Raw genomic sequence first — 20,879 nt, forward strand, 5'->3', positions numbered from 1 at the left:
ATCGAAGAGGAAGAGAAGAGAACTATCGGCGGATCGGATGAATAGGAGGATTAAAGGAGGAAAAGAACACGGATTAATAAAAATGTACTTACATATTTCGGATAGTCAACTGGGGGTGAGGTGAAGGAAGCTGCGGTGGATTTTTACCATGAAGTTCTGCCTACCGTAAGTATTTATACCGCGCAATTGTCGCGCAGTTATACCGGCCGCCGTAAAAAGGTATAATTTTAATATCGTTCTGCGTTTTTTAAAATACTCGAAGCGGTCACTTTGAATAAATCGTTTTCAAAAGAAATATTTTTACTGCACTTTTTATTGACATCTTTATTAAGTTTTCTTAAAAATATACTCTAATATCCCAAGCGTTTGCAAATATTTCCAATTTATACCGATATACTATGAATTAACCTATCGGGCTGTCGTTGCGCGATAACAGCAGGCAGGTTAATTGCCAATCGGGAGTGCGACCGCAGCAAGACCGTTAACCGTTGAAAAATACCAATTTGTTGGTCTAAATACTGGATATGCTCGATAGGCATGGTTTAGAGTATTCGGAAAACTAAATATTCGATATACTACTCTCTTCTCAAAATATATTTTAAAAAATCGTTTTCAAATTCTTAACAACTATTTTGCACTTAAAAATAAAATTTTTATTTTCAAACTATTTCCTCAACAAGACAACTTTAAAGATTTAAAAAAAAACAAATCAGTGCCGAATAATAAATATTACATTTTACCAGACGTAATCGAACTTATTTTGACTTTTTTTTACAACAAAGCGACTTTGTGGGGCACACTGTACTGCATTCTTTAAATCAACATGTACTTTTCTGGGCTTACTCGCTGCATATGTTTTTAAAAAAAGTACTTGTTTACTTTGTCGTGAAAAATAGCAGGGCTGCTGCCTAAATATATAGGTCGTTCCATTCACTACTCATTCAGGCTTATGACTGCTTGCAATTTTTGTAAACAACTCAGTAGTTATCCGCATATGAGTCCGAAATGACACGTTCCGTATCTTCGCCGTGGACTATCCATATATTTTTGGTCCTAACGGCTACTCTTGCATCTGGTCAGAATTATTGTGACCCGGCGCTCTGTCCGAATGGCCGACATGTGGCCTGTCAGAGCAGCGGAGTAAGTTTCTCTATTAAAAAACATTTTGTTGAAAATTTGTAAGAACTTACTTTGATTATATTTTTTCGAATCTTGACCATCTTGTCTGTATTTAAGTGTATTGGTCTAACCTCACCTGAAGAATTCGCGGATAACTAAAAGATTGGGTTGAAATATCACACTGATCTTTGTTCTCGTTTAAATTTTCGAGAAGCCAATTTGTTGCAGCCCAGATTACAAATAAGTGAGGCATTTTTGCAAAAAAAAAAGTTTAATGAAAAAAACAATTTTTATATAAGATCCTTTAAAACAAAATTATTAACGAAATTTGTATTTCTAGTTTAAAAAAAATTCCGAAATCATTGTCATATTTCCCCGTAGTGTAACTTCGTCTCGCGAATTCTTCAGCACTCAATGATCTAAAGATAGAAAGTCCTTAAAGTTAAAGCTGAAACAAAACAGAATTGATTTTGGCTTAATTCCAACCGCCTGAAATAGCGCTTCGTGAGCGGTTGCAGCGGGGAGTTTGTTGCAGTGGACCCCCAAATCCCGCTGATCCTGCAGCTGCACAACGAGCGCCGCAACCTGATCGCTGGCGGGGGGGTGAGCGGCTTTCCCAGCGCAGGGCACATGGGCACCATGGCCTGGGATGCGACTCTGGCCCAACTGGCCGCCTACAATGCGCTGCAGTGCCGCATGGCGCACGACGAGTGCAGGAACACCAACACATATCGCTATGCGGGCCAGAACCTCAGCATACTCTTCACCCGGAACGTGGATGTAGCAGTCTTTCTGCGCCAGAGAATTGCAGCCTGGTTCGATGAGAATCGCGATGCCACGAGTGCGGATATGGAGAATTACCAGATGCGGGGTGGTCCGTGAGTACCTTGCATTACCAAAGAGTGCTGTAAACGCTGCATCCTGCATCCTGCGCAGGTGCAGCTGATTCATCGTTTACGGCTGTCAAAATTACCTCGACTATATCATATAATATATATATATATTTTAGGGCAATCGGACACTTCACCACCATGGTGAACGAGCGCAATAATAGAGTGGGATGTGCCATCGCGCGTTTTACGGACTCCAATGGGGTACAGGCCACCTTGCTGGCCTGTAACTATGCGGTCACGAATGTCCTGAACAACCCAGTCTATAGGGCGGGTGCTGCCGCCTCTGAGTGTACAACAGGTCGGAACTCCAACTATCCCAATCTCTGCTCACCGAACGAGGTCTACAACTACAACCAGTGGTCGGGATGATAAAGTCAGTCTTATCCAGGAGGGGTTCGAGAATTCTCATACCAATTCTCTGTATTTCCAAGCCGTCTATGGTTGGAAGAGTATTCTGTGACATCCCCCTGTATTCTGCAAACCATCAAGAATAAATGAACTGTCCTAAAATGTTAGTAACCAATTTAGCCCTTTTTTAAAGCTCTCTTACTTAAATAACCAAAAAATATACTTGGTTTTCCCAAAGAAACGTTCGAAGTAGACCAAATACATATGGAAATGTCCATTTGGCATCAAGTTGGCCATGGTTTTTTATTCTTAATAGGGTTCGAATTTAAGGGAAACAGTACATTTAGGAATCTTTTTCCTTCTTTGGATACATTTTTGGGGACAAATTGTCAGGTGTTTTGTCCCGCTTGCGCTTACGCTCGTCCTTTAAACGGCCAAAGGCATTCTCTTTCTCCATTTGAGACCACTCCCTCCTATTTCAGAAATTATAACCAATAAAAGAGCTAAGTGATATTTTTGTTTGGAAACACTTACTGCGGATTGAGGTTTGCATCGGAAGCCATGTCTTCACGTACAAATTCCTCGATATCGAAGTTCATCATCTCCCTAGAAATTATACAAAAATTGTTTTGAGGGCACACTTTTAGATGTGGTTTGTAGCACAGCCGGATAAAATTGAGAATGGGCGAATAAAAAGTCGAACGGGAAACTTTTGGCATTTGAATGACATTTGACATTTATATAGAGGCCCTCTTATTTATGAAAAATTACAAGACTATTTAATTGATAGCACCCAAACAGCAAATATGTGCCTTAAATAAGCCAAATAGTTTAGATAAAAAGCCGTTAAATTTAAAAAGTGGGAAACCCGTAAAATGGGAAGGGGGTTCGATAGACTCGACCACTCCTTCGATTCCTTTGACTCCCCCTATTTCAGAAATTACACTTGAAACACTTACTGTTCTTCAAAATCAGAGTTATATCCCCGACTCCCGGAGGCCATAGCCAAATCAGCTCCTGTTTCCTGGCGTCTGAAGTTGTTCCTATTTCAGAAATTATAACAAATAAAAGAGCAAAGTGATATTTTTGTTTGGAAACACTTACGGCGGATTGCGGTCTGTATCAGATTCCTCATGATCAGAGTTGAATCCCTCACTCCCGTATGCAATAGCCGAATCAGATAGCGATCTCTGGCGTAAGAAGTAGTTACCGCGATTCATCATTTTCTTCCTATTTAAGAAACTATAGCACACAAAAGAGCTACGTGATAATTTTGTTTCGAAACCTTACTGCGAGTTGCGGTCTGTATCGGATGCGTATTCTTCAGAGCTTTCGGAGCTAGCCTCTAGTTCGGCAAGCGATTTGAAGACTTTATCGCGGTTCATTATTATGATCTTAACCGAAAATGGTTTTAATTATTTAGAGGTTTTTTTGAAGGCACAATTTTAGATGTGGTTTGTAGCACAGCCCGATTGCAAGTGAGCCTGGGCGAATAAAAATTCGAGCAGGAAATGTTTTGCACGCGAATGACGTTTAACAATTATTTCAACGCCCCCTTATTTATGAAAAATTTCAAAACGATTTGTGAATTAACAGAAAAATATTGTTAAAAAAAAAAATGGTTTTATTTATTTAGAGTTTTTTTTTAAGGCACAATTTTAGATGTGGTTTGTAGCACAGCCGGATTGCAAGTGAGCCTGGACGAATACAAATTCGAGCAGGAAATGTTTTGCACCTGAATGACGTTTGACATTTATTTCAACGCCCTCTTATTTATGAAAAATTTCAAAACTATTTGCTTATAGCACCCAAGCACAGCAATTATGTGCCTTTAATAAGCCAAATATATTGTTTGAAAAGTCTAAAAAAACTGCAAGAAACTCCCTTAAAATTCAAAAAATGGGAAACCCATTAAATCGGAAGGGGTATTCGCTAGACTAGGTCTAGGCGGCTGTACTCGCTTTGCCAGGAGGGAGAATCCGCTAAGTCAGATTTTAACATATCTATCGATAGGTAGCCTCGATATCAACACATCGATATTTAAATCGACTTGAACCATTCGATTTATAATTTAATTTATGTTAATTTATTTAATTTAACTTAAATTTAACTATCCCAATCTCTGCTCACCGAACGAGGTCTACAACTACAACCAGTGGTCGGGATGATAAAAGTCAGTCTTATCCAGGAGGGATTCGAGAATTCTCATACCAATTCTCTGTATTTCCAAACCGTCTATGGTTGGAAAAGTATTCTGTGACATCCCCCTGTATTCTGCAAACCATCAAGAATAAATGAACTGTCCTAAAATGTTAGTAACAGATTTAGCCCTTTTTTAAAGCTCCCTTACTTAAATAACCAAAAAATATACTTGGTTTTCCCAAAGAAACGTTCGAAGTAGACCAAATACATATGGAAATGTCCATTTGGCATCAAGTTGGCCATGGTTTTTTATTCTTAATAGGGTTGGAATTTAAGGCAAACAGTACATTTAAAACCATTTTGTTTCTTAACTGTTCCGCCCTCCTCGACCTCATTCGGCACAATGGTTGTACCACAGGAACGTCGGCCTCTATTTAAGAAATTACAACAATCAAAAGAGCTAAGCGATAATTTTGTCTAAAAACACTTACTGCGAATCGGATGCACTATTTCCGGAGTTGGCATTATCGTCCCCGGATGCCATAGCCGAATTAGGTACTTTTACTACCAGTTCAGCTACAGAGCGCATAGCCTCGTCCTTCTTGCAAATGAAGGAAGCTTTTTCCTTCTTTGGATACATTTTTGGGGACAAATTGTCAGGTGTTTTGTCCCGCTTCCGCTTACGCTCGTTCTTTAAACGGCCAAAGGCATTCTCTTTCTCCATTTGAGACCACTCCCTCCTATTTCAGAAATTATAACCAATAAAAGAGCTAAGTGATATTTTTGTTTGGAAACACTTACTGCGGATTGAGGTCTGCATCGGAAGCCTTGTTTTCAGAGCCTGAAGTTTCGCCCTCGGACTCCTCAATCAAAGAATGTACAGATTCCTCGCGATCGAAGTTGCTACCGCGGTTCATCAACTCCCTAGAAATTATATAAAAATTGTTTTGAGGGCACACTTTTAGATGTGGTTTGTAGCACAGCCGGATAAAAGTGAGAATGGGCGAATAAAAAGTCGAACGGGAAACTTTTGGCATTTGAATGACATTTGACATTTATATAGAGGCCCTCTTATTTATGAAAAATTACAAGACTATTTAATTGATAGCACCCAAACAGCAAATATGTGCCTTAAATAAGCCAAATAGTTTAGATAAAAAGCATTGTTTAAAATGGTAAAAAACGGCCAAAAGCTCCGTTAAATTCAAAAAGTGGGAAACCCGTAAAATAGGATGGGGTCTTCGAAAGACTAGGAATAGTCTCCTCGACTTGCCATTTGAGACCACTCCTTCGATTCCTTTGACTCCCCCCTATTTCAGAAATTATACTTGAAACACTTACGGGGCATTGGTGTCTGTATCCTCCGGTTCTTCAAAATCAGAGTTGGATCCCTCATTCCCGGAGGCCATAGCCAAATCAGCTCCTGTTTCCTGGCGTCCGAAGTTGTTCCTATTTCAGAAATTATAACATATAAAAGAGCAAAGTGATATTTTTGTTTGGAAACACTTACGGCGGATTGCGGTCTGTATCAGATTCCTCGTGATCAGAGTTGAATCCCTCACTCCCGTATGCAATAGCCGAATCAGATAGCGATCTCTGGCGTAAGAAGTAGTTACCGCGATTCATCATTTTCTTCCTATTTAAGAAACTATAGCACACAAAAGAGCTACGTGATAATTTTGTTTCGAAACCTTACTGCGAGTTGCGGTCTGTATCGGATGCGTATTCTTCAGAGCTTTCGGAGCTAGCCTCTAGTTCGGCAAGCGATTTGAAGACTTTATCGCGGTTCATTATTATGATCTTAACCGAAAATGGTTTTAATTATTTAGAGGTTTTTTTGAAGGCACAATTTTAGATGTGGTTTGTAGCACAGCCCGATTGCAAGTGAGCCTGGGCGAATAAAAATTCGAGCAGGAAATGTTTTGCACGCGAATGACGTTTAACAATTATTTCAACGCCCCCTTATTTATGAAAAATTTCAAAACGATTTGTGAATTAACAGAAAAATATTGTTAAAAAAAAAAGGGTTTTATTTATTTAGAGTTTTTTTTTAAGGCACAATTTTAGATGTGGTTTGTAGCACAGCCGGATTGCAAGTGAGCCTGGGCAAATACAAATTCGAGCAGGAAATGTTTTGCACCTGAATGACGTTTGACATTTATTTCAACGCCCTCTTATGTATGAAAAATTTAAAAACTATTTGCTTATAGCACCCAAGCACAGCATTTATGTGCCTTTAATAAGCCAAATCATTCAGACAAATATATTGTTTGAAAAGTTTAAAAAAACTGCAAGAAACTCCCTTAAAATTCAAAAACTGGGAAACCCATTAAATCGGATGGGGTATTCGCTAGACTAGGTCTAGGCGGCTGTACTCGCTTTGCCAGGAGGGAGAATCCGCTAAGTCAGATTTTAACATATCTATCGATAGGTAGCCTCGATATCAACACATCGATATTTAAATCGACTTGAACCATTCGATTTATAATTTAATTTATGTTAATTTATTTAATTTAATTTATATTTTTACTCTTTGGTATAATTTTGAGTATTTGGACACGTGCTAAACCCTATGCAACACTAGGTTTGTGTGCGCGATATGTCATGCGGTTGTCTCCGCTAGGTCAGCGAAGACACGTTTCTGTGTGCAATGCGTTATCGATGTTCCAGAAGTATCAGGGTATCGATGATGACATCGATGTTCCCTCACCGCTAGCGTTCGTGTTTTATTTTTCTCAACTCAACGGCTGAAATAACGGTTGAACAATGGCGAAGAGTGTCGGTGGTGCGTGCGCGCAAATTGCGATCCTTTTGGCCATACTCTGCGGTGCATCGGGCCTGTGTAAGTGCAATCTATAGTTGGCCGCCAGCTGGCCATTGAACGGAATGAAAACACCCGTCTTCACCTTTCCGCCATCTCTTTTGTTTTATCATATCTCTCTTTTACCCACCTCGCTGGTGTGCGTATGTGTGTGTGTGTGTGTGTGTGAGTGCGAGTGTGTGAGTGTTGGCTGTAAATCTGGTTGTTATTTTCTTGTACGCTACGCAGTTTGAAAATCTCGAAAAGTCCAACAAAAGGCGAAGAAATACCTGGAAAAAAGATGGGCGAAGGGAGGGCCATGCACATATGGCCAGTTTTCTGAGGGTGTATTTATATATTAACAGCCTGTTGTTTGTACACAAAGTCCACAAAAAGCCAAAAGACAAATTCATTACGACAGTGGCGTTGGGCTGGTGAGGGGGATGATCACCAAAGGGGGGAGACGGCCATTCGGTACTTTTTCGTATGGTGAAATTTACCGCTGCCATGTTGTATCTTTTTTTTTTCTGTTTTTTTTTCCTCGTGTGCTGGCACATCAAATGCGTTAATTGACAACAACGAAAAGCCAAATGTTCGAGTGCCTGCGTGAGCAGTTCAGTGTGAAAATAGGCAACGTCCTGTGGCCTGAGGCCCCCCTTTCAACAAAGTAAACCAACTCCCACCGCCACTGGCTTTTTATTTTTGAGTTTTGTTTTGTGCGACGCGCTCATTTGCGCCATGCTCCACTTAACGTGCAACAATTTTCCATCTGCGACGTCGCCGTCAGGCGAACAACCTGCATATATCAATTGAAATCGCTGATTAAGGCGCAAAGCTCATTGTTTTTGTCGCAATTTGCAATTGAAACGCTGGAGCTGAAAAAAACAAAAAAATAAAACCCTCGGGCTGGCAACTCTCTTGCCACCGTTAATTTCGCTTTCGCGCGTTAACTGCGACAGGTGGCAACTTTGCTCGCCGGCTAACGGCACTTTTTAGTTTTCCCCAAAAATAAAAGATGGAAAACGGTGGAAAATCGCTTACGTAACGGGTAATACCACCCCATCCAACGCCCACTTTGCACAGTTTCAGTTATTTCCGTCTTGTTTATTCAGTTTGTGCGACATTTAGCTTTCTTTGTCTGCTTATCGGCTCATTTACCCAGTTATTTACTCATTTATTTATCGCCAACCAACCATCAGTTAAAGTGCATTGCTTATCTGCGTGGCCAACTTATGTGCCGTGCACACTGTTCCCTTCTTTCGGTGTGAGAACAGGTGTATTTTCCAGCAATTAGCTTGGGGAAGAAAATCTGCGGCCTTATGACACTAGCTTACAATTCTAATAACTATCTGTATTTATTAAAAAAAAATTACCAGCCTATAGGCTATATAATATCTGTAAAGGCCATATGTCACTTGCGTCAATTTTCACTAACAGACTTAAATACATCTTTAAATGTCATATTAAACTAAACAGGATTTTCTCCAGGTTGTCAAGACTTTTTAAAGGTATTACACGGCCTTATAACATAATACATAAAACCCCCTTTTTTCTCTGGGTTCCCAGGTGTTTTTTTTTAATAAAACCAGTGTCATTAGGTTATAAGCACCAATGCCTTGATTAATTACCCTTAACTATGTTAACATGTCCAGCTATTTGCAATATAAAGTTATTTACTCCTAACCAACTGACTGATTGTATGATTTTTCAAACAACCACACATCTAAGAAAAAAACTTCACCAAGATAAAAGATATTTTTTCTTATCAGGTTTGATTATTCACACCTTTCCAACAAGTACTACGTCTTTGTTTGTTTTGCTCTTGCAAATAATGTTCAGCCCAGAAGCCAACAAAAATCAATTAAAATCGATATTCGAAAGGTGGTTTAAAGGGGGAAAAAAAACGCCGGGCTCCTAAACCCTCTTTCCTCTGCTATCAGCAAAAACCCGCATTCGAACCACTATTAGATAAACCCGCATTTAGCCCAAATCGTATAGACTCGCATATCTGCAGCGGAATTCCAATTGTAATTTTGCAACCCACTCTCTCCATTGCATTTGCATCTGGCGTCAGTCCGCTACTGGCACCACCGCTTATCAAGGGCATTCGCTGATTGCTCCAATCTCTGGAAGCTGGCTTCTGTCCACTGGCATCATCCGGGCGCACTCCTCCCGTTCTGCAGCTCGCAAATCTGCTCCGAATCACCCATACCCGTCGCATATCCGGCACTCCTAAATGATGACTAGTTGAAGTTCTAAACTTGCATAAGCCTGGGAAATGCGAAAATTCCTGAAATCACAAAGAAAATGAACAGATATTACTAAGCTATTATCAACTCTATGCACTTAGTTAGTGGTTCTCACTATCAGTTCGTATAAATTCCTGTTAAATGATTTAATAGTGGGTTACACTAGTTCGACCTATCATCGACAGTGTATAGATTGTTTGTTGTTCGGGGAAAAATAATTAAACGATTAAACGTATTCGTATAAAATGGGAATATATTTAAATGTAGTGCAGGAAAATACAAACAATCTTAAGCAACAAGTAATGGATTTTACCCATGGAAACATGGCGATTAAAAAGTCAACAAAGTGTGATTGAAAACGTGAACCATCCCGACATGATTCCCCATTCAAGACGTGTTTCCCCAATTCGGTTATCTACCAATTTCCGTTGTTTACTCAAAGCCGGGTGTCAAAAATGTCAGGTCAGCAACTCTGATGACTGATGACTATACAGACATATGGCAGACTAAGCAATTTCTTCCCAACCAAAGGAAACTACGAGACCTCGGGTGAGAAAGGTACAACAGGTTATCTTTGGTAGGTGATATTGCCGGCGTGGTGTGCTTTAAAACAGGTTTCTTCGATGGGGGCTGTTTCTATTTGAAATATTTGCATGACCCCCTCACATGTCATTTCAGTTCTACAGTTTTTAAAATAAAAGAACAAGAGAGTGATCAAAAAATCAGGACTAAGCTGCTGAACAGAGTCAATGCTGCGTAGTTCTTATTCATGGCAGTTTATAGACCCCAAGTGTAGCCCCCTCGCTGGAACCAAACAACTGCGACCCATTGTGGATCCGCAAGATCTGCGCATTTCGACAAATGCATCTTTTGTCAATGTTTCTCTTGGCCATGGGAAGATCATTAGCTCCAGAGCATCATTATGATCTGGTTGCCCTGCCGTTCGTTTCTCGGAATAAAAAGCTGCGGCTTTCCATCGTTTTGCCTCGCGGTGAAAGGGGTAAAAGGGGGGCTGATAAGCTTTTCCGGCTAACGGGGTCAGAAGAACTGTTAGTGCCTTGGCACTCCGGCCACGTCTGTCCAGTGGAAACTACGGATACGAATGCAAGGCATCGGGTACACAGAAAAAATAGGAAGACCAGAAACCACTATATAAATTGCTTATGTTCGAAAACACCAACAAAATGGTAATATAATTGAAATATTACAAAAATATTTAAAATGATAGAAAAAAATTCCAGCAGGTAACGGTGGGTGTTGAACTCTGACTGTTACGAATACGGTTTCGAACTGTACTGTTGTATGGGAATAAATATCCCAACTTAACAAAAACACCTCTATGGTTTCCACCTTGAATTGTATATTAAAAATGTATGTTTATGAGTCTCTAGTGATGATAAAAAGTGGTGATTTGGTAATTACTATGTCCCATAAACATTGCTAAAGACGTGTTGTCAGAGTGTTTTCACAAAAATACATAATTACAGCATAGTGGAAAATGTTAGTTAACGAGATAGTGAAGGAACCTTTAATGCCGAAAATGTATAATTAAAATATTTTTATATTTCTTATTTTCTTACATAGATTAGGTTATTAAATATTTTATTTTGAACTTTCTCTCTCGATATTTCTTAAGATGTGTAAAGTGCCCATTAGATATTACTCCCATATCTAAACGCTATGAACAAAGTATAGTATTTTTTTTCCGGTGTAGTTGGGTTCGTGTACGTGTTCTACCGCCCGTTAATTAACTGGACAAGTTCAGGTAAAAGCGTGCGACGCAAATTGCCCGTCGAAGCGTCGGTGCAAGGCAGACGTTTTTAGGGAAACGCTGATAAACTCGTCACCGCCCCTGACGAACCGCTAATCAGTGAGATGCAGGTGGAAATTATGGAGTAGTAATATAGTTTAAATTAGTCCAAACAAGAAAACAAATCAGCAACAGAGCAAACTTAAGTTGCTTTTCCTAATGATCTAGCTTCATTAATAAACTCTTAACCGCTTTTTATAGAAGGTACACGTCAAAGGTGTACAGCCAATTAAATTTGAACAATAAAACATTAAATTTTTTGTGATAAAGTTTTAAGAAATACGTATAAAAACGTAGGAATACTTATACCTATATACGTACCCATTCTTATCGAACAATTGTTAATGTTATTGCTGGCGTATTTCGATTCTCGAGCTCAATGTCAAATGGTTCCACAATGCAAAAGTAGCCAAGCAACTTTATTGTCAAAACATGGTACAAAATAGGTTGCTTACCCGAATTGAGTTTATTTGGATATTTTGTTATAATAACTTTCATAGGTTATACAAAAATGTCGGCTTATGTACATATGCCATTGCACACGGGTAACAAAAAATATTGTACAAAAAATTCCACTCCTCGCACATTTCAATAAATCTTTTATGGACGGTTAAAAACCATTTAATATTTGGTTGTGTTTACCGGTGGCGGTAAAAAGTCTCCGAATACATACAAATTTCTTGCTGCTGATAACAAACACTTCTGTACTTGTAGTAAAAAAAAATGAAAGCCTCAGCACAAATTAAAATTGCAGAGAAATCCAAAAAAAAACTAAGAAAAGTTTAGGTTCGGCCAAGAATCTTGTTTGAATTGACTATATTTTCGATAGAAAGTACCACTTTAGCATTTGTGGATTCCTAACTTGACTTGAAAGCTGAGGGAGAGTGTTGTTTTTGCTATCGACACGATCGACTTTCATTGATTCATTCGTCCTTCACACCTTGTTTTGCAACAATTAATGATCTACCCAAAAGTGGGTCACTGTGCAAATTTTGTGCCCCACTTGTGGTCTTCTTTGGGTTCTCCAGGGGTCGTTATCATGACAGCCCAAACAAAACCACACTGAGAAACATTTATATATATAATATATACGTATAATATTTTTATTCAAAATCTTGAAATATTATTCCAAAACCAAAGCAAATTGAGATGGAAATACGGCACTGGCATTGTTAGTTGTTTCTCTTCGCAGTGAGATATTGAAAAGGCGAATCGGTTTTCAATCAAGTACCGCATAAATTTACGCCAATTATTTCAACGACCATAACAGAAACCCTGGGGAAAGACTACAAACCGCCACTTACAGCAATTAACACCGGGTTCAATTGGATCGGCGTCACGCGAATGTGGATCGCTTGGGTGGAGGGGTTTTTCGGGGGCGGTGGGAGTGCCCGGATTGGGTGGCGGGTCGAGTGGGCTGTGGGGTGTGGGGTGGCAGGTGACGTTCCCGATAGATGTGCATGTCATTTTGTTGAGGCCGTGTCGAGTCATTTGCACCGAATAGTTATAAATAAAAAAGTTATGATGATGTCGATCGTTTGTGTAACTGTGGGTTCCACTCTGTGGCTTTTCCATAACAATTTTCCCCCTTAACGATTTTTATTCTGCTAGAATCTATACTACAAATTGAAGATAACCCAAGCTTACAAACACTTATTAAAAATTTATACATTATTTTTCTGTCGAACTTGGTCGCTTTTATAGTATAATATAATGTTATTATAATACCCATAATAATAATACTTTGTTTTTCACACTGTAAGTAAATGTGCTTGATGTTTTGAACATATGTTTCACTTTGTGAAGCATGGCAAGTGCGCAGGCTAACGAAGCAAAGCGAAAGTCTCACGGGTGAGTGGTGTCGAACCCCTGGCGAAAGTGCTTGAATACCATTTTTCTGGAAAACAAAAATAACATTGTGTGTGAAGCTGGCCGCAAAGAATTCGGCAGACTATTTAATTGTAACTTATCATTTCCTTTACATTAGTTCCAAATCAGATTGTAAAATAAGTATACGACTTATTTTACAAATCATAAAATCCATACGACTTTTTATATTTGACTCATGGCTTTTGTTTTAATCAAATGTACAACTTTGGTTCATATGCATATATACAGATATAGAGCCAAGTTTTCAGGCCTAAATCCGATTGTAACATAAGTATTAAACTTGTTTTACAAATCGTTGTGCTTTCAATATTTAAATAATAAATCTTATAGTTAGGAAACTATCAGATAGACTCCGGACAGAATCGGTTTAATTTAGCTTATGTCTTGTCTGTAATTGAATTTATAACCTTGATGCCTATGGATATCTACAGATAGCCACATTCACAAACCATTTACATTAGTTCCAAAACAGATTGCAATATGAGTATTAAACTAGCAAACAACCTTAGAATGAAATGAGGTCACAATCAGATTGTTTTATCGTATGCCTAATGTTGTTTCATATGTTATATCCTCGTTGGGCGATGGATACCAATTGTAAGCCAATCAATCACGACCAACACTCGGTCAGTCCAAAGTGGTGAGCAGTTTTGCTCGGCAGTTTGCTGTAGCTAGGGCAATTGCAATCGATATAGCTTGTTTAAGGGTATGCATGTGCCTCCCAGCCGCCCTCTGAGTCCCCTGAAACCCCTGAAACCCCGAAGATCTAAAAACCAACTCACCCACAAACCGCCCACCGCTGACCGCATCTTGTAATTGTTGTTGTAATTGCAATGGGGCTGTCGACAATCGTCTTTGATGTGCCATTGTGGTATTCGTACACGTACATATGTGCATTGTACATATGCCAGCACATATGAGAATGGAAATAGAAAATCAATATCGAGGGGGGCTTCAAATAACAGCTGGCTTAATTGCAACACAAGCTAATGGGCACGCAAATGAGCACGAAATGTGGTTGTAGCCCTACGAATGTCCTGGCGAAGGTCCAACATGCCAGGATATCCAGTTGACTTGGGCGACATGCTGAGGTTTGATTGCAAGACATTGCTTATGACTTTGAGCCGTTCAAATCATTTGGGTATTTCACTTGAAATCTGACCATTTGGGTAAAAATTGTTTGTTAAAAGGCCAAATGGTCGTTGGCAAGTTTAACCTTCTTTATAGCAATAGTGGAATTTTTATCGTTATATCTTCCAACCGAAGATCAGAAAGCGTTCAGAATTTGATACTAAGGGCGATAAATTCATTTAAAAAATATTGTTCCACAAGGAATATAAATTCGCACTCTATTTCACCGACCCAACCAGCTATAGTCCCCTTAATATAAAGGAATTTTTAGAAAATCTAAGCGTAGTTTTTACTTTAAAAGTTCTAACAGATTCTGACCTATCCGCCTGCTCTTCTCATTCACAGCAAAACGGGATACATACGAGATTTTAGACACAAAGCTCCCGGTCCTTGATACATATGGGGTGGTGCCACTTCCAACGGAACAGCTGCACCGCCAGAGGCGGGCCCTTGCGGTGGATGCGAAGGCGGTGGAGACTAAGGTCGAGCCCGTCAATGCCACTGCGGAAGCGGGAGCAGCAGTCGGAGCTGCAGCTGGAGCCGGAGGTGCGACTGCTATGACCATGGTGACCACCGTGGACAACAAGACAGCAGTCGGCGGCAGTGTGTCCTATAACGTGCACAAGGTCGGAGTCAATGGCACCGGACAGCGCAAGACATACAGCGACGTGGTCGCAACTTCGGCCGCCATTTCCAACATTACTACCAACCCAATCAATGTGGCCAACAAGAAGCAGACCCTGTTGGCCCAGTCAAGCTATCCAAAAAAGGTGGCACCATCCGCCGTTGTCGCCACCAGCAGCACGGATAGCGCAGCGGCGGACATTGACGTGGATGTGGCCAAAGTAGATGTTCCCGAGGACGAGATCTACAAGGCGGAGAAGAACGCGTCGGTGGTGCGCAGCGAGGACACCCACGAATACTACAAGAGCGTGCTCTACGTCAGCGACGAGGAGATGGCTTCGCTGTGGGAGGAACTGAAGAAGACGCCCAAGAACGATATGCTCTCTTCGTCCCATCGACGGGCCATGACCGTGGAGCTCAAGTTCGATTTTCCCTTCTACGGCCACTTTGTGCGCAATATCACGGTGGCCACCGGCGGATTCCTGTACACCGGCGAGTACGTTCACTCCTGGCTGGCAGCCACCCAGTACATCGCCCCACTGATGGCCAACTTCGATACGAGCATGTCCAACGACTCGTTTGTCCGAGTCCAGGACAACGGTGAGTTCACGCTTCCTGCATTCTCATGATAATAGTATAAGTTATTGTTTCAAATTCGAAATTCACAAGCGAAACCATGCAAAAATTAAAATATAGGTTCATTGCTTTGAAACCCATAATAAATTTAATCAAATGTACTTCCCAGTAAGTCACTACAATTTTTATATTTCATTTTAATTTTATTAGAATTTGTCATTGGGAAAAACCTGACTTCTTTAGGAGATTAAAGCGTTGCTATCGCTTTGTTTCGCTTGCACTCAGTATTTATTATATTTGTAGAATATGCGTATTTCCATGTCAATTTAAAAACGAACGGTATCGAAAGTTCGTTAAGCGCGAGGTTTTTGTACAAAATTTCATTGTTCTGACGCCTGAATATCTAAACCACCCGGGTAACTCAAATTTATTGATAATATTTTATATTTAAGTAGAAATGCTGCTTATTTTAAGAATGTTCGTTTAAATTGTTTGTTCTAAAACAAGTAAATATTAAAAAAGTGTAGGGGAGGCGTTGAACAAGTACGCGTGATCTAGTTTTCACTTAGTAAAGCTATTATTTCTAAAGTAAACAACATGGTGCTAATAGAAGAACAAGGCATACAACTACAAAAATAAGAAATACATATATAATTTCGTTTTACCGATAAGACAGCTGTTCTTTCCTCTCAATCTCACTAGAAAGCTAAATTCTTTTCAAATTAAACAACACCCAAATTGATCTGCTAAAGCTGTTAAATAATTGTTATTTTTTGCATGTAGTTGGGTAGCTAATATTATATTATCATGTCCAAATTGTAATGGAAAACATGACCTTTTCAGGGACCGCCTTCACCGCCGTGTGGGAGAATGTGACGCTGCAGGATAAGCCGGATTTCGGCAAGTTTACGTTCAGCGTGACACTGCACCAGAGCGGCGACGTCGTCTTTGCCTACTGGCAGGTGCCCACGCATATTAACTCTATTCAGGACAAGGAGCATCCGGTCAAGGTGGGCCTCTCCGACGCCTATATCATTGACAAGCAGCTTTACTGTGAGTATTCGTTATTTGGTTGTTGTGCCTCAAAATCTCATCTATATCCCATTGCCAGTTGTTCGCCGAAAGACAATCTACGAGTACCACCGAGTCACCTTCCAGCAGCATGAGATCATCAACAACACCATCATCAAGCTGACGGCCCAGCCCACCTGTCTTGGCTACAGTGACTGTAATGCGTGCATCAACCACAATACTACGTTTACGGTGAGTACGGAGCTCTCAACTCCGGCCCGAGATGGGTTCACCTGCTAATTCCGTTTCCAATTTCGATTTTGCAGTGCCTCTGGTGCTCGGCACTGAATCGCTGCTCCACTGGCACCGACCGCAAGAAGCATGAGTGGATCCAAAAGGGTAAGCTGCTCAGCCGTGAATCTACTTATCTGATCGGATCTAACTCTATGATCTGATTCCAGGATGTGAGACTGCCGCCATCCGTGTGAACAGTTCGTGTCCGGCGCTCGGCGAGAAGGGAAATAATGCAGCCCAAATGAAGGACGGATCCGCCAACAGTGGTGCGGGCAGTGCGAGTAACCCCACGACGGCGCCCACCGGCTCCTCCACACCGGTGACGGAGCCCACCGTTATCAGTACGCGGGCTCCGCATGCCACCGCCCAGTCGAAGCCGGAGATGGAGGCCGCCAGTGGCGTCCATATGGACGGCAAAATCGGAACGGCCGATCTTTCGCATGCGGAGGCGGAAAACAAGAGCGTGGGCGTGGCCTTTGGCTTCATGGTGCCCATTTGCCTGGTGTTCGCCGTGACGCTGTGGCTCTTCTACGCGTACCGCAATCCGCACACCAAGAGCGGCCAGCTGCTCATCCAGGTGAGTCCTTTTCTCAGGCCGTTTATGCCATGCTCTTCACGGATACTCAATTGTTATCTTGTGCCTTTCTCCCAATTACATGCAGTCCAAGCATTTACACCAGGTTTGTCGATCCAGAGTGAACCATTGTCAGCATGTTACTTGAGTTTATTTTTGAGTTTTACTAAGATTTGTTGGGTTTTAAAAACGATGTATTATATACCTCAGAAGTTGGTTTCCGACTCGCTTGTATCTTGTATGTTTTAAATGGAATATTTCAAATTTTGGCTTAGACTAATTTCATATTATTTCAGTAAATACAAAATATTAATTTGGATTTTAAAAATACTAGTTCTTTTAGGGATTTGAATAATCAGTTAACATCCAATTCAATTTTATAAATCTATTTATTCTCTGGTTTCAAAATATAGATATAGTTTTATTGAATACTAGTAAAAGGACTCTAAACTTAAGATTGTTTTGTATGTAACATAATAGTTGGTTTTCGACTCGCTTGATATCCTTATTTTATTAGTTTCAATATTATATTTTTTAAAGACAAAATATCATATCATATATCAGTTTATATCAAATTTAATGTTATAGATGTATTCTCTGGTTGCAAACTATTAGTTTTATTTTCTTTAAATACTAGTAATTAATATATGTACAAATGTGACTGTTGAACCCTACTAATCTCTACTTTTTCCACAGTTCCGTCCCAGCCAGTGGTCATGGAGGCGTGGCGAGGCCCGCTACACGGCGGCCACGATACACATGTAGGGGGTGATCGCCGGAGACGTAGAGGGGTACAGAGATCGCGAGACGTGGGAGGGAGCTGCAGCTATACCGACGGAGAACCAACCAACCTAACCCCAACCCTGATCCCTGATGGAGCAGTGTCGTGAACTGGGAACTGATTTTTACAACACGAACTACACCAAGGAACCGAGGAAAGTGCCAAGAGCATTCCTATCTTTTAATTCAATTTTAACACGTTTGTAATGTGAAGTTCTATGTCCATTGTTCACAAGTCAGATATCAGATTTTGAACTGATTGTTGAGATTTAGCTCAGAACGCTGCCGAAGATGAAACTAAAAGCAATCTGAATACATATATATATATATTTAGTAGTTCCTGAGTCCCAGTCCCCCGAAACCAACTGCTCAAAACCATAATATAAAGCAAAAGAGAAGAAACAAGACAAAAAAGACGACTGGCAACAGCATGAAGTGATCCTGTTAATGTATCTTTTTTACCTTTTTACCGTATCCGTATCCGTATCCGTAACCGTACCGCCTGCCCCAAGGAAAAAAACAGCATACCCCCGAAGACAACTATGTATATTGTATAACTCTCAGACCAACGGCTCCCACCAGGCCACGCACACATACCTTACACCTTACACCATAATATACCCTATACCTAATACCCAAAGCACCTTTAACACACACACACACACACAACACACCACTGACACAGGGCGAAGTGCTTTCAATTGTTTCATAGTTCAATTTTTTTGTTTAGGGTTTTTTGTATCTTACTCTGTAATTCTGTACTCCGTACTCTGTACTCTACCAACGAGCCTGAAAAAATGAAGACCGAGGAAGGGCTGTATATTTTTTGTGTGCGTGCGCGTTTTGCTGGACTCTTCGCCAAAAGTTCTTCCTCATTCTGTGTAATTTTTTTTGTTCGTTTGTTTTATTTTAAGTGTGTGTAGCTTGGGAAGCAATTACGGGATAAATGTATTACTGTGAACACTCGGCGCAGTTTTTCATACTGTATTATACGCGATTTGTATGAAAGTTTTATGTGTGTGTATATGCGTGCACGGAAATCACATTTGTTTTTTACGAGCACGCATCGCCCCTATTCTATATATACAGATATTCTTTATATATATATATGCATGGAGTACACATGGATATATCCAAGACAACCTCTTCTTTTTGTTAGTATTTTTTTCTATTAATTAATATTACAAATGAAAATGAAAACCAAGAAAATAAACTTATATATACATAAAAGAATATAAAATTATAACTGAAAGCGGTGTGCAAAGCTAAACTAAATACATAATTAACTAAGTAAGGGAGATTGGAACAAGGAGTGGAGATTTAAACATGTAATATCAATAACAGATTAAACAGAACCGCATTAAAACCCCAAGCATGCAAGCGACAACAACTAAGAAAATTGTATAACAATGTATTTTGATAAAGAAATTAAACTTGTATTTTAAGCTCTTCTTATGTATACATGATAATTTAAATAAAAAAAAACACTCGAAAATGAACCCAGCTTGGCTTTGTAAAGGGGAACTGCTAATAAATCCATCTATGACACTAGAGGGTTCTCTTTTTTAGTTATCCTAACTTAAAATATTTAGGACCAGTTTCTCGAGACCCTTATAGCTATCTGTCTGAAAAGTTCCAGATAAAGTTGTCGTAAAAGCGAATCGGTTTTCTGGACGAGAAATAACGACAGAGTGCTGTTAAGTAATCACATAATTTGGCTATAAAATGAAAATACATGGCTTACTTTGGTTAAGGATTAAGTTGTTTAGGATTTATTATGATCCAGATTAAAAATTTAACCTTAATAGGCTTTGTAAAATGAGCTGTGAATTTATCGAGCCGAAAAATACTTAGCAGGAGTTAGCACTTACATTTTCCTTAGCAGGGACTTTTTCTCTGTTAGAAACACGTTAACCGTCACTCGAGAAATCGGTCATTATTTTCTAAAACTATCACATATCATATTTTATTCCAGAAGCGGATGTATTTTACTCCTCAAACTAAACTGTTGCCTACTTTGAAAATTGATTTGTTTAAAGGGGGCACCACTCAGAATTCGCTCTATCCGTTCTAACCGAGCGATCATCGAAGTCCCGTTCCCGGACAGATGCAGAAGCATCCCCAAAAGAACTGGACAAATCCTCACGCTGCCGGACAGGACGATTCAACTCATCAACGCGGGTGCACTTGGCTTTCAGCTAGTGTGAAAGTATGTGAAGACTGACTACAGAAATGATCCTGTGAAGTATAGTCTTAAATTTTCAGTGCCCAGCCAAGGGCACTCGGTGCGCTGCCGGCTAGAACCCATTGGGAATTATAGGCGGGCGCACATAGCGGACGAAAATAGAACAGTATGCGTGCTGATAACACATTTTTGGTATAACCACCCTCATTTTCGACTTTGGACGAACGGGAATGTGTCAGCGTATTGTACGTGGAGTATTGAGTTCAAATCCTGCAGTTGTTTACATTTTTTTTCTTTAACCTTTTGAAAATAAATAGCAATAAGGAAAGCAAATCAAAACTTGTGAACCTTAGATTGGAAATGCATATATTCATAATCAAATATTAAAAATTAAATTAAAATCTTATGGATATGCCTTTTCTCAATTTTTTTTTCTTTTTTTAGCCTTATACA

General features: G+C 40.0%; 4 protein-coding genes, 1 long non-coding RNA gene and 1 other non-coding gene across 8 annotated transcripts; 2 read left to right on the forward strand and 4 right to left on the reverse strand.

The window, feature by feature from the left end:
* The first annotated feature begins 970 nt into the window (after positions 1-970).
* Positions 971-2,648, forward strand: LOC108019017 (venom allergen-1). The gene is made up of 3 exons (XM_017086631.4): positions 971-1,140; positions 1,618-1,997; positions 2,129-2,648. Exons 1-3 carry the CDS (start codon positions 1,006-1,008, stop codon positions 2,379-2,381), a joined length of 768 nt encoding a protein of 255 aa, XP_016942120.2. The 5' UTR covers positions 971-1,005; the 3' UTR covers positions 2,382-2,648.
* LOC118878165 (uncharacterized) lies at positions 2,634-4,067 on the reverse strand. 2 transcript variants are annotated; one of them, XM_065867444.2, is made up of 5 exons: positions 3,651-4,067; positions 3,465-3,590; positions 3,320-3,403; positions 2,895-2,966; positions 2,634-2,830 (listed from the first exon to the last, which is right to left on the reverse strand). In XM_065867444.2, the coding sequence occupies exons 1-5, from the start codon at positions 3,743-3,745 to the stop codon at positions 2,704-2,706; spliced, it is 504 nt and encodes a 167-aa protein (XP_065723516.2). In that variant the 5' UTR covers positions 3,746-4,067; the 3' UTR covers positions 2,634-2,703. The 2 variants fall into 2 exon arrangements, with proteins under 2 accessions (XP_065723516.2, XP_036675758.2); XM_036819863.3 differs by having other exon boundaries at positions 2,634-2,833; positions 3,651-4,066.
* Positions 4,068-4,781: 714 nt separating this feature from the next.
* LOC108019047 (uncharacterized) lies at positions 4,782-6,597 on the reverse strand. Its single transcript, XM_036819862.3, has 6 exons — positions 6,199-6,597; positions 6,013-6,138; positions 5,844-5,951; positions 5,304-5,426; positions 4,994-5,242; positions 4,782-4,932 (listed from the first exon to the last, which is right to left on the reverse strand). The coding sequence occupies exons 1-6, from the start codon at positions 6,291-6,293 to the stop codon at positions 4,818-4,820; spliced, it is 816 nt and encodes a 271-aa protein (XP_036675757.2). The 5' UTR covers positions 6,294-6,597; the 3' UTR covers positions 4,782-4,817.
* Positions 6,598-7,185: 588 nt separating this feature from the next.
* On the forward strand, positions 7,186-19,740 carry l(1)G0289 (lethal (1) G0289). Of its 2 annotated transcripts, XM_017086877.4 has the most exons (8): positions 7,186-7,344; positions 14,728-15,606; positions 16,426-16,635; positions 16,694-16,845; positions 16,920-16,992; positions 17,055-17,464; positions 17,550-17,567; positions 18,158-19,740. In XM_017086877.4, exons 1-8 carry the CDS (start codon positions 7,269-7,271, stop codon positions 18,224-18,226), a joined length of 1,887 nt encoding a protein of 628 aa, XP_016942366.2. In that variant the 5' UTR covers positions 7,186-7,268; the 3' UTR covers positions 18,227-19,740. The 2 variants fall into 2 exon arrangements, with proteins under 2 accessions (XP_016942366.2, XP_016942367.2); XM_017086878.4 differs by lacking the exon at positions 17,550-17,567.
* LOC139353497 (uncharacterized) lies at positions 8,392-10,808 on the reverse strand. The gene is made up of 2 exons (XR_011604801.1): positions 9,667-10,808; positions 8,392-9,592 (listed from the first exon to the last, which is right to left on the reverse strand). It is a non-coding gene; the product is annotated as an uncharacterized lncRNA (long non-coding RNA).
* Positions 19,741-20,285: 545 nt separating the features above from the next.
* LOC118878183 (small nucleolar RNA U3) lies at positions 20,286-20,496 on the reverse strand. The gene has a single exon (XR_005014714.1). It is a non-coding gene; the product is annotated as a small nucleolar RNA U3 (small nucleolar RNA).
* Between the last annotated feature and the right edge of the window lie 383 nt (positions 20,497-20,879).

Source organism: Drosophila suzukii, chromosome X, assembly GCF_043229965.1.
Source record: "Drosophila suzukii chromosome X, CBGP_Dsuzu_IsoJpt1.0, whole genome shotgun sequence".
NCBI lineage: Eukaryota > Metazoa > Arthropoda > Insecta > Diptera > Drosophilidae > Drosophila > Drosophila suzukii.

Coding starts and splice junctions, on each gene's coding strand:
- LOC118878165 (XM_036819863.3), bottom strand. CDS start 3,745: ATGAACCGCGATAAAGTCTTCAAATCGCTTGCCGAACTAGAGGCTAGC. Junction 2,967..3,319: donor AACTCTGATTTTGAAGAACA/GTAAGTGTTTCA, acceptor TATAATTTCTAG/GGAGATGATGAACTTCGATA. Junction 2,834..2,894: donor GATGCAAACCTCAATCCGCA/GTAAGTGTTTCC, acceptor TTTCTGAAATAG/GAGGGAGTGGTCTCAAATGG.
- LOC108019047 (XM_036819862.3), bottom strand. CDS start 6,293: ATGAACCGCGATAAAGTCTTCAAATCGCTTGCCGAACTAGAGGCTAGC. Junction 5,427..5,843: donor GATACAGACACCAATGCCCC/GTAAGTGTTTCA, acceptor TATAATTTCTAG/GGAGTTGATGAACCGCGGTA. Junction 4,933..4,993: donor AATAGTGCATCCGATTCGCA/GTAAGTGTTTTT, acceptor TTTCTTAAATAG/AGGCCGACGTTCCTGTGGTA.
- LOC108019017 (XM_017086631.4), top strand. CDS start 1,006: ATGACACGTTCCGTATCTTCGCCGTGGACTATCCATATATTTTTGGTC. Junction 1,141..1,617: donor TGGCCTGTCAGAGCAGCGGA/GTAAGTTTCTCT, acceptor CGCCTGAAATAG/CGCTTCGTGAGCGGTTGCAG. Junction 1,998..2,128: donor TACCAGATGCGGGGTGGTCC/GTGAGTACCTTG, acceptor TATATATTTTAG/GGCAATCGGACACTTCACCA.